Source organism: Varanus komodoensis, unplaced genomic scaffold (assembly GCF_004798865.1).
Source record: "Varanus komodoensis strain SLA01 unplaced genomic scaffold, ASM479886v1 scaffold40, whole genome shotgun sequence".
In the NCBI taxonomy this organism is placed as follows: Eukaryota; Metazoa; Chordata; class Lepidosauria; order Squamata; family Varanidae; genus Varanus; species Varanus komodoensis.
In genome coordinates this window covers 3,374,765-3,387,881 of record NW_025335942.1, presented here as the reverse complement: position 1 = coordinate 3,387,881, position 13,117 = coordinate 3,374,765, and the positions used below count along the sequence as shown (strand labels likewise).

The window sequence follows — 13,117 nt, the reverse complement described above, 5'->3', positions numbered from 1 at the left end:
GAATTGTTGCTGAGCTTGTATCATCCAGCAGAGCTTTAAACAAGCTCCAGGATTCATTTAGACCCCTTAAAAACTCAAGAGGTGAAGTCACTCGGCTCTGAAAACAGAACATGTTTCTCACCCAGTGAGAGGTGTTCATTCCAAGCGGAAGTGCCAGGGAAGTGTCTGGCCACAGCCAAGGGGGCTGGAGGGCTGTCCCAGTGCTGCCCTCAAGAACACGGGTTGCGTGTCTGGCCGTCGGCCACCCTCGCAGGGATGGGTGGCAGATGCCCTGCAGTCAAGAACGCCTCTCGCCATTGGAGGAAGCAAATGATGCTGCATCCAATCATCCCGAGTTATTGCACTGGTACCGCTTTGGGGCTCTGCAGAACCCAGCGAATACCACCGAGACAGACCCTTGTTTCAGACTGAGGCACTTCTAGCAGAGTGGGACGGGGTGGGAGAGCAGAGACCTTAACCAACAGGCCAAACACCCGAGTGTGAAACCTGCTGCTGAACGCTGGGGTGTGTTTGCTCCTGGTGGAGGAAAATGATTTTAACTTTGAATCAAAGAAATGCTCCTGAAATAATCATAATCATCATCATAATATTTTAAAGGGGTGGACATGCGGTTTATATGCACATGTGTCCATCCTGTCTTATTGGACACTCATCCTAAAACAGCTGCAAAGCTATTCCTTGTATCCCGGATTTTGGCAAGTGTAAGATTCCCACGCTTTGCCATCTTTCCTTCTAATGGCGGCCAGCATCCCATCAGTCCCTTGACTGAGAAACAATCCCAGAATGCACCACTGCTGCCTGCATCACCTGCCTCTCTCTCATTCACTCACAGTCCCAGGGGAATGGATGCAGCTGGCTGCCTTTCTGTCTGCCCCTCCCGCACTGCTCCCCAAAGCAACTTACTCATTAGAGTAGCACCATTGCATTAGAGTAGCACTCCCTGCTGCTACTTTGCTCTGTGCCAACATATAATATAAAGGATATGCCTATTTCACTCTAAACATGCATAACCCAGATGCCATGTTTCCAAAGCAAATTCATGCACAGTATCATTTTTATTTAACATTAGAAAACTATCCATCACTGAGTTGCAGTTTGTTTTCTACAAAGTGATCCTTGGACCATTTGGCACCGAGGACGAGGAAATACTCTTCTTGCACAGCTTGGAACATGCATCTAAGAAACAGGTTGGGGAGTTAATTCAGTTCTGTTTATTTTAGAACTACTCCCGATACTCCAAATCAAGGCTAAAAGATAAATCACGCAGGGCAAAGCACAGAATAAATAAGTTCATGAACTAAGATCATCTTAGATCCTTAATAAAATATAAACTGGCCACAACATCTACACGTCAGCTTGCAAACTAAGCTATCGGCAAGTTCCATCTATACAGAAAAAATTATCTTCATCTAGCACCGTTTCTGTCTTTACAGTGTGGACTTCCATAGCGTGTGGAGATCGCTTTCTCCCTTATACAGTCTGTCTCTTGCGCCTGCCACTGCAGCTGAGTCACCATCCTAATCGGGAAACCTTAATCCACTTTGAAATTGTTGCACCACCACACATCTAGCCTTACTGTCTCGCAGCTCCTCGTTCTTGCATGCAAGGAGCTAACATGGTGCTAAATAGAACTGTCAGGACTGTGCGTGGAAAAGCTACATATTGATGGATTGTGGAATTCAGCATCCTGAAAATCTCACCTTTTTTTAATGAGTTACATTTCTAGCCCATGTAGGTAGTTACACCTTGACATATATGGAAATGCGTAAGTGAATACCCATTGCCAGGGTGGAGAGGGCTCAGCTGAAATTCTGATGTTCGTAAGCCTTTGTAGAGTTTGCGGCTCCTTCCCGCAACTAGCAAAAGCCAAATTAATTATGCAAACTATAGCAGCAAACATAAATGTGTGTAATCAGCATAATCTGCACAGGTTGCACATTTGGTCCTATAATTTGCATAAAAATGCTGCACTTCTTGATACAGAATATTTACTCCCCCCCCCCCACAAACCAGAGTACACCTAGCCCTGAACCACAAAACAAAAATGTGAAGGGGTGATTTCTATTCTAAGTCTTTAGAAAAGGTTCTGTCATTTTTCCTAAAGTTATTTTATTTGCAAATACCACCCAGTTCTGTGGCCACATAGGTTTGTCACACCTCACTAACCCTGGATGGAGAATTGAAAATCCATCGTACAAATTAAGGGGCAAGTGCTGACTCGCTTCATGCGTGTTTGCAGCAAGGCAGCGTGTTTCATGCATGATCCTTGTTAGAGCCAGCGAGGATGGTGCTTAAAGTGCTGGTCTGGGACCCCGGAAGATCCAGGTTCCTGTCTCCCCACAACTATGAAGCTCACTCACTGGGCAACTCTGGGCCAGTCACTCACCCTCAGCCCAACCTACCTTACAGGGCTGTTGTTACGAGGAGAGAATGGAGTCCTGTAAGGCACCTTGGGCTCAAGAGGGAAAAAGGTGGGATAGGAATGCGATGGGACGCTGATGCACACGATGAAAGTAAGCACCGGAGAGCACTGCTTCTGTCCACAGCAGCACATCCGAACGTTGCAATGTGCAGCCAACTTGCTCTTCTCCATGGATCGTCACCTCTGCTCCCTTCCCTCGAATCACGCAGTGCCTGTCTTCAGACTCGGCTCAAATCACGGGCTGGGTTGGCCCAACAATGGCTCTAGTTCTGCTTCCTGTTCCCCTCGGGAAGCCCCCACACGGTACCCGGGGACAACAGGACATGCTTGTCCTCAGCTTCTGGTCCAGCTCCTGGTGGAGATCGGCCTGGACCAGAGGCGAGGGGTGCGGAGGTCGCCTTTGCCATCCCTCCTTCCCTTCCAAAAAGCCGGAAGACCCCTGGGGCAGCATGGCAGGGACTGCAGGGCAGAAGGGAAATCAACTCCCGCCAATCTCCTCCTCCTCACATGCTCCTGGCTTCCATGAACACAAGGAGCTCTGCCATCCATGGAATGGCCGGCCTGAATCCAGGCCACAATCCAGCTCCCTGCGGCTTCAGAAGGGCCCTTGCTGTGAGCATGGAACCCTCCATTGCCCCCTTACGCCTTCCTCATCCATCTCCCGTTTCTGGCTCCAGGCACTGAAATGCAACACTTTCTGGCCAGCCTTCCAAGGCCCTATCGGTTGTGCCTCCGTTTCTCCTGGCATGCCCTCTTGGAGAAAGAAAAACAAAGGAGGGAAGGAGGCAGGGAAGACGGTCTTGCAGATAGACGAGCTACGTGTCTGTCGATTCAGCTCCATGCTTCCCACTCTCCTCCCACTCCCCGTGAAATAGTCATTCTGGGACGTCCAGTGAGTCATTTCATGAGATTTACTTTGTTTGGTTGTCACTGCGCATAAACAACCGAGAGACAAAAGACCATGGGGGGAATTAATGCCATTAAAACGCAGAGGGCTTCCATCTCCCTTCAATGTCAAAACGCAGTGCCTGTTATGGTAACTGACATTCATGTCTACACAGTCACGTCTACGGTTCCCTTTTTCTACTGTGGTGACTTCAGAGGACGAAAGAACATTGGCTGCCTGTAAATGAAAGCAGTATATACATACAGGTACATTTTCCACAGTGGTTTGATCAGCTGCTTCAGCCGTTCCTCGGGAAGCTTGAGGTCTCTTGGGATTTTATGAGGCATTCGTCCAAAAGAAGATTGGTGACGGGATGGCACTTCCACCAGGAACAATCTTCTTGAGGAATGCCGGACATCTTCTATGGCAGACCTTGCCTTCTGCGAGTGACAGCTAGGTCCCAAGGACCAATCCGCCACTACACATGAATGGCAGCCATATCCTAGAACATGCCCCAGAATCCTCTGCAACATGCAGGAGATACTCAACGGTTTCCTCCATAAACCAATCGACACAGAAAAGATACCCGAGGGAGGTCTGGAACCCACTGTCCCACCATCTGTCCAAGCTGAAAGGATCGCGCCTTCCCTGCCAGAGAAACATGGCGGGCAGATGCCATTTAAGCTGATTGCTTTAAATCCAAAAGAAGGGCATCTTCCTCCTCTTTGGCCTCTGGTTTGAAGACGATCTTTTCAGGACTGATCGCTATTGCCTCTGGTTTGAAGACGATCTTTTCAGGATTGATCGCTATCGCTTCTGGTTTGAAGACAATCTTTTCAGGAACAGTGACTTTAGCCTCTGGTTTGAGCACGATGCTTTCTGGAACAATGACTTTAGTCTCCGGTTTGAGCACGATCTTCTCAGGAGCTGCCGCCATCTCCTGTGCCTGCGGAGGGCCTTTGTCCTTCTTCACTTTGGGTATCACTTCAGCATAAGGAACTTCTTCAGAGGCTGGTTCAGCACTGCCACTTTCTCCTGCTGTCGCAGCACCAGACTCTTGGATGCCTTCTTGGCCTTCAGCTTGCTCTTTAGCCGTCTTATGCTTCTTGAACGTCTCCTTGGTGGGCGCTGCATTGGATATATTCTTCTTGAACCTTATCCCAGTTTGCCTCAATCTCTCTCCTGACTGCCTTATCCGTTCTCTCCTCTCGGGCGTCACTATTCTAGTCCGAAGCCTGTCCACCTTCTTGCCAAAGTTTTGCCTTGTTTTCTGAATGTTCTCGCTCGTAAAAGCCTTTTTGAGATTGTTGAAGCGCCTCATGCCCGATCTTTTAAAACGAGCTGCTCTGCTTTCTTCTATGTAATACTCCTCATCAGAGGAAAGATCATCAGGGGGACAGAAGGCACCCTCCAAGCTTCCCCCTCGGTCTTTGACAACAGTTAGAGAAGACGGACACGGAATGTCTTCCTGCAAGTGAAAGCACGACAGATCATTTCTGTCCCACACTTTTCAAAAAGGGTTTGTTTAGTATAGCAGCCTTCCCCATCCCTCTGCCTCCATATGTGCTGGCCAACATGCACCTGGGCATGATGGACACTGTAGTCCAACACATAGGAAGGACAGCAGATCGGGAAAGGCCGGTGCATGGAAAAGGGATGTGAACAAAGAAAGATGGTGCCAAGAGGCCCGTGTTCTCAGCTTCTGTTGGCTCAGGTAAGAAAGTTTCTCACAGAATAAAAATTCACCAGCACAGCCACTGAGGGGGCCTGCAACAGCTCCTGCTCTGCTCTCCCTGGCCCATTTTTCCAGGCAGTACAAGGTTTGTTTTCTGTTTCCATTAGTCCAAAGCCTCTGAAGTGAACCCTGAGTGATCCCATGCTTACTTCAACCCCCAACTGTTTGTGCCCCCTTGACTTCAATTAATGGCTGCACTGGCCTTGAGAAGACTCATGATTTGAAGTCAGCTTTAAATCCAGGTCAAGCCTCGAGGACGTCTGGCGCCCATGACATACCCAGCAAGGATGAGAGAGAGTCAAAGAGGAAGGGGTAAGAAAGGGTATTTCCCATTCCCACAGTTGAATCTAATCCAGATTTAATCATGCCTGGAGTAGATCCACCGAAACCAACAGTTCTTAGGACAGGTGTCAATGAGCCTAGTCTACGTACGACTAACCTGGATCTAAGCCCTGATCTACGCACCGCAGTAGCGTATCCGCTCAAGACCCAAAGGCCAAACCGCTGGGCCAGCGTGGAATGAGAAAGGATGTAGGAACTGATGGTTTCTGATAAAACAACTGCTTCATTGGACAATATCCACGGCACACAAACAGAATGTCTCAACATCACAAAAAGGAGCATTATTTTGATGGTAGAGAGCCAGGGTGGCGTAGTGGGTAAGAGCGTGGGACCGGGATTCAGACGACCTGGGTTCAAGTCCCCGCTCAGCCTTGGAGCCACCTGGGTGACTTTGGGCCAGTCACAGACTCTCAGCCCAACCTACCCCACAGGGTTGTTGTTGTGGGGATAAGATGGAGGAGGAGAATGATGTAAGCTGCCTGGAGCCCTTTGTAGGAAAAAGGCAGGATATAAACCGGAAAATAAATAAATAAATAAATATTTTGCTGGTTGACTGAGGATCCACATGGCGGCCGACAGAATATATGAGGGAACATACTGGAGAACATTCCCTTCCTTGCGACCATCCCTGTTCACAAGGAGCTGCATGGGTTGGTTTGGATTTAAATTATGTTCTTCCTTTCCTTTTTCATTTTTTATTGAGCTGAAGTAATTTAAGATCGCCAGTGCAAAGCAGGGCTGTTACACAGTTGGCCTTTGCCGATTCCCCAGCCTGGCCTGAAATCATCAGAATAAATGCAGTGACTTGGGTGCAGGGTCAGCTCGGGGGCTTTGGATCATGAGAACATTTCATGGATAAGAGAAGGTTTCACTCATAAAACTGACTGTTTGCATACTAATTTGTAATCCTAAAAACCCCATAAAGTCACCTATGGCAACACAGGTCTAGCAAAAACAGTCGGTGTCCGAATGCAGTTTGGTTTCTTCTGCTCAGAACCAAGAGAGGTTACATTAGAAGCATAATTAAGCACCCCCCCAAAAAAAAACCCCACACGTTATGTAGTTGCAACTTGAGTTGGCTATTTCATATATACTTGAGCAAGAGACTTGGTTCTGTGAACTGTGCATTTGTATGCCACACCCTCTGTTTTTTGTGAACACACCTTTGACAGCTAAAAAAGTAATAACACCATAAAAGATCTAGCCATTGCATATTATGGGACAAAGACCCAGGATATTCCAAACCGTGCAACTTTATCTAGACCTCACAAAGTACACCAAAAGCTGTGGGACCTAGTTCAGAGGACGGTAAATGTCCCACTGAAATCCGTGGCTCTTAAAGGCACTTCATTTTGACTGGGTCTGACCATGCAGAGACCCCCAACTGTAGGGAAAAAAGAAATTGGATGGTCATACATAGGTCATAAAATTTGTCGTTATTTGTTTTTCGGAGCCAGGCCAAGACCTTTATATTTAAACATCATTTTAATTGTTAATATTATTTACTGATTTTACATCTTTGGCCAGGACATCTCCAATTATATTGTTTTTATATTGTTGTTATTTATTGTTGTGAGCCGCCCCGAGGCTTTGGCAAATGGGGCGGCATAGAAGCTAACTAAATCAGAAGTGAATGGATATGAAGCAGTCTTGTGAGAGAGGAGGGGAGGCTGGCTGGAGGTTGTCATCACCTAAGCCACAATTCAGCATGCCATCTGACCTCAGCCAATCCATATAAATATTCTTGTTTTCCTACCTATGCTCATCTACCTGAACTCTCCAATATGTTTGATACTGAAATAATTGCTATTAATGATGCTACCAATCAAACATCATGTTTGAACTATGCATTTTACTTGGTGATTAAATCGTGCTTTGATTCGATGACTGAAGTTGCTTTGATGTAAATCTATCCAGCCTGCACAGAACTCTGGCTAAGACAACCTTTAATGGCCTTTAACCTTTAAAGCCCTAAATTGCTTAGGACTTGGCTATCTGTGAGGCCACCTGTCTCGTGGTGAATCTGTCCCGTTCTTAAGAGGCACGGAAGAGGCTTTCTTCTGACATGAGTTGCTTGGATGGCCCTTTGGGAAATTGGTCTAAAGATGATGGTGATAGTGATGAGAGCAGTAATAATAACAGCTGCATCCAGATGATCAATTCTCTGCTTAATAAACTGAGATGCATCTGGCCATGATACACCTGCACATCACACGAGTGGGAAAACAAGCCATAGCTCCCCGTTAACGTGCTAAAGATTTGGAGTCAAGTTTGAATATGAAACCGAGCATTTGAAGTACAAAATTTTGGTTTCCAGAGTCTGGCTTTCTGGAAGCTGTTAGCCATGGTTCCAGTCCAACCATGACAGGAAGCAATTATGGCTCTGGGCTGGTCCTCCCATAAGGTAAGGTGAATACCCCTCCTCAGTCAGCAGATTTGGAAGGGGAGCTGATCCTGTGCCTTACACTGATGCAGCATGAGCTTGGACCCACACCTTGAATAGGGTCCCCACCATGGGAGGGAATGAATGGAATGTGGTTGGCATTGGATGACCATTGCAACTCTCTGAACTAACTTCTAGCAGGATGTGACTACGAAGGGGAAATAGTCTCGGTCGGCTGAACCAGAGTCTGACTGCCTTGTTATTCATCTGCTTTGCCTCTCCTATTGACTCTTGGAGGTGCTAACCATTTCTGGGCATCCGTTTTGGCTGCTTCAGCCCAACAAGGACCACTCCAGTCCATAGGCCATCTTTCCCAGTAAGGGACGCCGCAGGGTGGCCATCCTGGGAATGACTGCTTTTGCCCCTGAACATTTGAAGATCCTACTTCTCGCAGAAGAGACACATCCAGTGTCCAGAATTACTAAGCAGATAATCCAGGTATCCTGCTACTAATGTGGAAAGTAAACCACACTTTTCTTTTTGGCAAACAGTCAAGAAAATATGCATGGCTCTGCTTGCATGGGTGCACATGCGCAGACGTAAGTACATGTATGTGCGTAAATACAACTGTAGAGTTTGCCATAAGCTGGGACTTGAAATAACTCCTATCATGGCAAGCCACACCATCTGTGGGAGAAAGAAAAAATGCAGGGCGAAAGAGGAAGCATCGGGAGTGTGCCAAAGCCTCATTAGTTTTACGGCCTGCCTCTAAACAAATTTACTGGGAAAAAACCTCAGTTCGTTTGATGGAACCATAGGAAACATCCAGCCAAAGCTGGGCACTTTTAGATCACATGGATTTCAGTAAAGGACATTTCTGTGAACATTTTAGGCTGCAATTCTGTGCTTGATTAGACAGAAAACGTGCCAGAACTCTGAGCATTCTTCAGCTTTTTTTTTCCTGTCTCAGCTCATCTAAGAGTATGCCCACTCAAGGAAAGGTAGGCAATTGCTGAACCTTTATTTGAATCGAAATAAACGAGGCTTCTCATGTGTAGCTGATGATGCCACTTCCGCATCCTTTTTTCAATGAATGCACACGCTTTGCTATTTTTGTCCCAAGTACATTCCTTAGCTGTGTATCAAGTTAGTAGAACATTCACAAGTATTGTTTGGCATGTGAAAATCTCAGAAGGATTTAAACATGAAACCATTCATATGAATGGAGTGATTCATGGGTCGAGGCATTTGCAAGATCTAAACCCAAACAGCATGGCATTGCAAGAGTTTTTCTCTCAACAGCTGAGGCACTGGGGCTTCCAACGGGGAGATGCCAAGTCTTCCCATGCCTGCTGCCCTTCCTGAGCGCAAAGGATCCTAAACAGCTTGCAGGATTTAGGGGTTCTCAAGCACAGTCCCCGTCGTCACAGGAAATCCTTTACCATTTCCCTTCCTTGTAACTGAGCACAACACTGGCCATTTGGCTTGTACCAGCTTGTGCCCAGACCGGCCTTATTTAGTGCTCTTAATAAGAAGAATTAATTGGAGAACAAGAACAGCTTGTTTCGTTCCAGCAGAACACTCATTTTGCAAAACTTTACCAGAGCCAGTCATTTGGAGACAAATTGCTTTCGGGATTTGCGAATGCAGTTGCAGGACGGTGTGGAAGGAGAGGGGAAATGGATTGCAACTTATAGCAAGGGCCTGTGTGTGTGTGTGTGTGTGTGTGTGTTATGCACACAGATATCTATAGGCTTTTAAGAAAATGCAGTTAATGAAAACACTACTTCTGGGCTTTGGCTCGTTCTCAGAAAAAATAACAGGGATGACAGTCACGCATGAAATTCTCTGTCAGGGTGCCCAAACACTGCCCTGGATCGCCTTTCATACAGGCAACAAATAGTCCTCGCTGATCTACAGTTAATCTTACGCCGGCTGGCTGAAGCGACTCCCGACACTAATAATAGACCAAGTAGCCTGCCACACGTTCAGAGGCAGAAATCGATTTTTTAAAAAAACAGCGGCAAGATATAACACAGAGCGATATTGAAAAGGCTGTTTTTGCCTCCCTCTAGTTTGTTAAACAACAAAGAAGGTTGTCAGGAAGAATGAAGAACGCAGCGAGCTGCAGCGGCAAGCTCGACACATGCGCTTACCTGGTAAATGACAACGCGGAACTTGTTTTTCCGCAGCATTTCCTCCTGCTTGGCCTCCACTTTCTGCACGTTGGCGCTCTGCTTCTCCACACGAGCCCTGACATCCTTAACGCGAGCGCTCACCTTGCGGGTCTTCTCCAGCAGCTTGTTTACTGTGTAGCCAGTGTTGCCGTTCGCCTGCGCAAGCTTCAGAATGTCGATCTGGATGGTCTTGATGGCATCTTCCATTTCCCGGTGCCGCTCCTCGATGCGCTTCTGACTGGCCTGCACACTGTCCACAATGGCGGCCACCTTGTCCAAGACCCGGACGATGGTCAGGGCCGCATCCTGCTCCTCCTCGTCATCTGTGACGCTCGAAAGGCGATTTTGGTGGGCCTTATCCATCTCCATGGTGGTTGCCCAGTGATCCATACGGCCCGTCTTCAGACCAGTCGACAGGAGCTGAAATATAAACTCCTCGGGACAGCCGCTCAAGCCCCTGTGGGACAATCCTGGCAGCAGCGCAAGAAGCCTTCTCGACAGCTGGCTTTAGGGGAACGTTCAAAAGCAAAGTCTGAAACTCCACCCTGCGAGACCTGTCAAATATTTATATCCACAAAATAGCCACGCATGATTGTTCAAGTGCTTTCTGCAACCTGAGACCTCTAAAATTAGGAAGCCACACGGGGGAAGACAGAACATGTGTTCAAAGAAGCAGTTTCCTACCAATGAACTCACTTGAGTTAATCCAGAAATGGCTAAGCAACTTACCAATTAAGCCAAGGAATGAACTGGAAATCTGCTAAAGCCCACTGTTGCTTTGTTTTAATTAAGGACTTTTCTGGGGTGCTGGTGGGGGTGGGGTGGCGGGGAATTTAGAGTTTTCCAGTAGACTTCTGGCAAGTTAAACCAAGAGCTCTGCTACTGCCCTTTAAAATACGGCAGCTGCTCATTCCAGTAATAAACAAACGCACTCAGAACAGGTTAAATATCATGGGAAAACATTGTATTGACATGCCTTTCCAGTTCAAATACTGAAAGCCTTTTTATTGAACAAATTATTAAATCCTACATGCAGAATGGGAGAGGCTAAAGCTACGATCTGAACAGTTGGAACACACACCCTAGTTACATTTCAGCTCTGGATCTTCCAGACAACTACAAACATTCTATTAATATAATAACTACAACCAGCAGACTTTATTTGAATGACACATTCTTAGCTCTTGAAAATATTCTAGACAAGAGCACAAATCTTTTATGGTATTTAATTTGGTGGGGTGGGGGAGTTGCATCTTCCTCACAAAGACTATACAGTTGTTCTGATTGATGTGAAAACAGGAAAATCTCTTTAGAAAACTGTAGTAAGTATGAAAGCAGTTTAAACAGTGACCAATTGCGACTCAATCCCAATTATATGAATTTGATTATTAAACCGAAGTCTCTTCTTTTTAAAACATGACACAAGTCTTCTGAGATTCGTTTTTCCATGACAAATGCCCTCTGCACTACCAGGCAATTACTCAAATTGTGTATATTATTATTTTACATTTTAAAAATAAAGTGTCAAATATTTATGAAGATGGTGGTGCTTCCACCCAGTTTGTACATACCGGACTGGATCCAGACTAAGATTGTGACCTTTTGCACACGTACCTGGAAGCAATTCCTATCAAAACCGACAGGACTTACTTCTGGTATAGATGGTACAGTATTGCACGGTACCATAACTTGCAGGTAGTTCCCGTTGAAATCAGCGGAACTTAACTGATCATCACTGATTTCAATGAGAACCAAGCACAACGCACTTAGTCTGGAGTAAATCCATTATAAATATGTTACAACTACACACAAATACACATCTTCACAATTCATGCGATTGGCAGTGTCTAAAAAAGTCAGTTACTAACTTCCAAAACATTTAAATATCTACGGTATTTAAACACAGTGTCTTCTAGTTCTTGTAAGAAAAGGTACGCTGTAAACATCTTTACCCTTAGCTCATGCCTTGTCTGTCAGGAAACACAACGGGCTCCATTTTGTTGGTACTACAACCCTCCGCGAAATGTCTCAGTTCCCAAAAATTTTACATTCCATGAGTAAAGCACAAGTCCATTATCATAACCATGTGATACAAGTACAGGAAATAAACTAGCGTATTCTCCAAATCGTGAAATGAGACTTTGCTGCAGCACTCCGTGGCTGCCCACCGCTTTCAGGATTGAAACGAAACAGAGCGACACTAAAAAAAGTCCAAAAATAAGGCCTCTGAAATAAATATTTCCATTCTTTTAAAAAAAGATAATAAAATTGTACATCACATGGCCAGTGTGGGTATAAAAATTGCGCTAAACCATTCTGGATGACGTGTCTGACGTAAAGTGACCTAGATTTTGCTTCTGCCGCCGTGCTCTGTTGTTCTTTGGGCATTTCCTGTTTGCAGAAGGAAAAGAGAGGGGGGGCAGTAATTAAAGGTACTTTAAAAGACCACACATGCGCACGTAAGAATATTGAAACTATTGAGTGAAAGCATTAAAAATGACATTTTTAAATAGGCTAAATGGGAAAAATTACTTAAAAGGCTGAACAACCTTTCTGGAGGCCACAAGAGTGGGAGTTGGTGATCATTATTTGTTATTTGTTTTTCAGCGCCAGGTCAAGACCTTTTTATTTAAACGATATTTTAACTGTTAATTGCTGTTTCTATTTATTGGTTTTATAGTGTAGCCGAGAGGCTCTGGATTTTTAATGTCTATTCTATATTTGTTTATCTGCCTTGTGAGCCGCCCCGAGGCTTTCTGCAACGGAGGCGGCATAAAAATGCTATAAATAAATCATTCTTGAGGGAGCACATTCCACAGGTTGGGGACAATGGGGAGAATGTCCGGCCATGTGTATCCACACAAGGCCTCTCATGAAGATCTTAATATCTGGGTGGGTTCATCATGAGGCAGGTGGTCCCATAGAAGGCCAGGTTCTAGGCCTGTTAGGTCAAGACTTACACCTGGCAATTATGCCTGGAAAGAAATGCTTGACCTCATCTACAGCTGCACCACTCCGCCACTGCACCGATGGCTGATGCGCAGCCTAAAAATTCACCCTGTGCCGTGATTTCCTCCCAAGACCTGTGGACCAAATGTGTCATTGGAGCAACTTTGCAAGCCCTGTAGATAGATGCTTCTACAAAATCAGAAAAATGGTCATGTAAGCCCAC

The 13,117-nt window shown here is 45.8% G+C and overlaps 2 protein-coding genes across 2 annotated transcripts in view; both read right to left on the bottom strand.

Annotated features, from left to right (window-relative positions):
• Nucleotides 1–3,987: 3,987 nt before the first annotated feature.
• Nucleotides 3,988–10,335, bottom strand: CAVIN4 (caveolae associated protein 4). Its single transcript, XM_044443003.1, has 3 exons — nucleotides 9,925–10,335; nucleotides 4,153–4,776; nucleotides 3,988–4,080 (listed from the first exon to the last, which is right to left on the bottom strand). Exons 1-3 carry the CDS (start codon nucleotides 10,333–10,335, stop codon nucleotides 3,988–3,990), a joined length of 1,128 nt encoding a protein of 375 aa, XP_044298938.1.
• Nucleotides 10,336–12,230: 1,895 nt separating this feature from the next.
• TMEFF1 (transmembrane protein with EGF like and two follistatin like domains 1) overlaps nucleotides 12,231–13,117 on the bottom strand; it is an 86,558-nt gene continuing 85,671 nt past the window's right edge. Inside the window, exon 12 of the mRNA XM_044442820.1 lies at nucleotides 12,231–12,336. Coding sequence (XP_044298755.1) covers nucleotides 12,252–12,336 — 85 coding nt within the window. The 3' untranslated portion in view covers nucleotides 12,231–12,251. The remainder of the gene's footprint in view (nucleotides 12,337–13,117) is intronic.

Coding starts and splice junctions, on each gene's coding strand:
- CAVIN4 (XM_044443003.1), bottom strand. CDS start 10,335: ATGGATCACTGGGCAACCACCATGGAGATGGATAAGGCCCACCAAAAT. Junction 4,777..9,924: donor TCCGCGTTGTCATTTACCAG/GTAAGCGCATGT, acceptor TTTCACTTGCAG/GAAGACATTCCGTGTCCGTC. Junction 4,081..4,152: donor AACCAGAGGCTAAAGTCACT/GTTCCTGAAAAG, acceptor TTCAAACCAGAG/GCAATAGCGATCAGTCCTGA.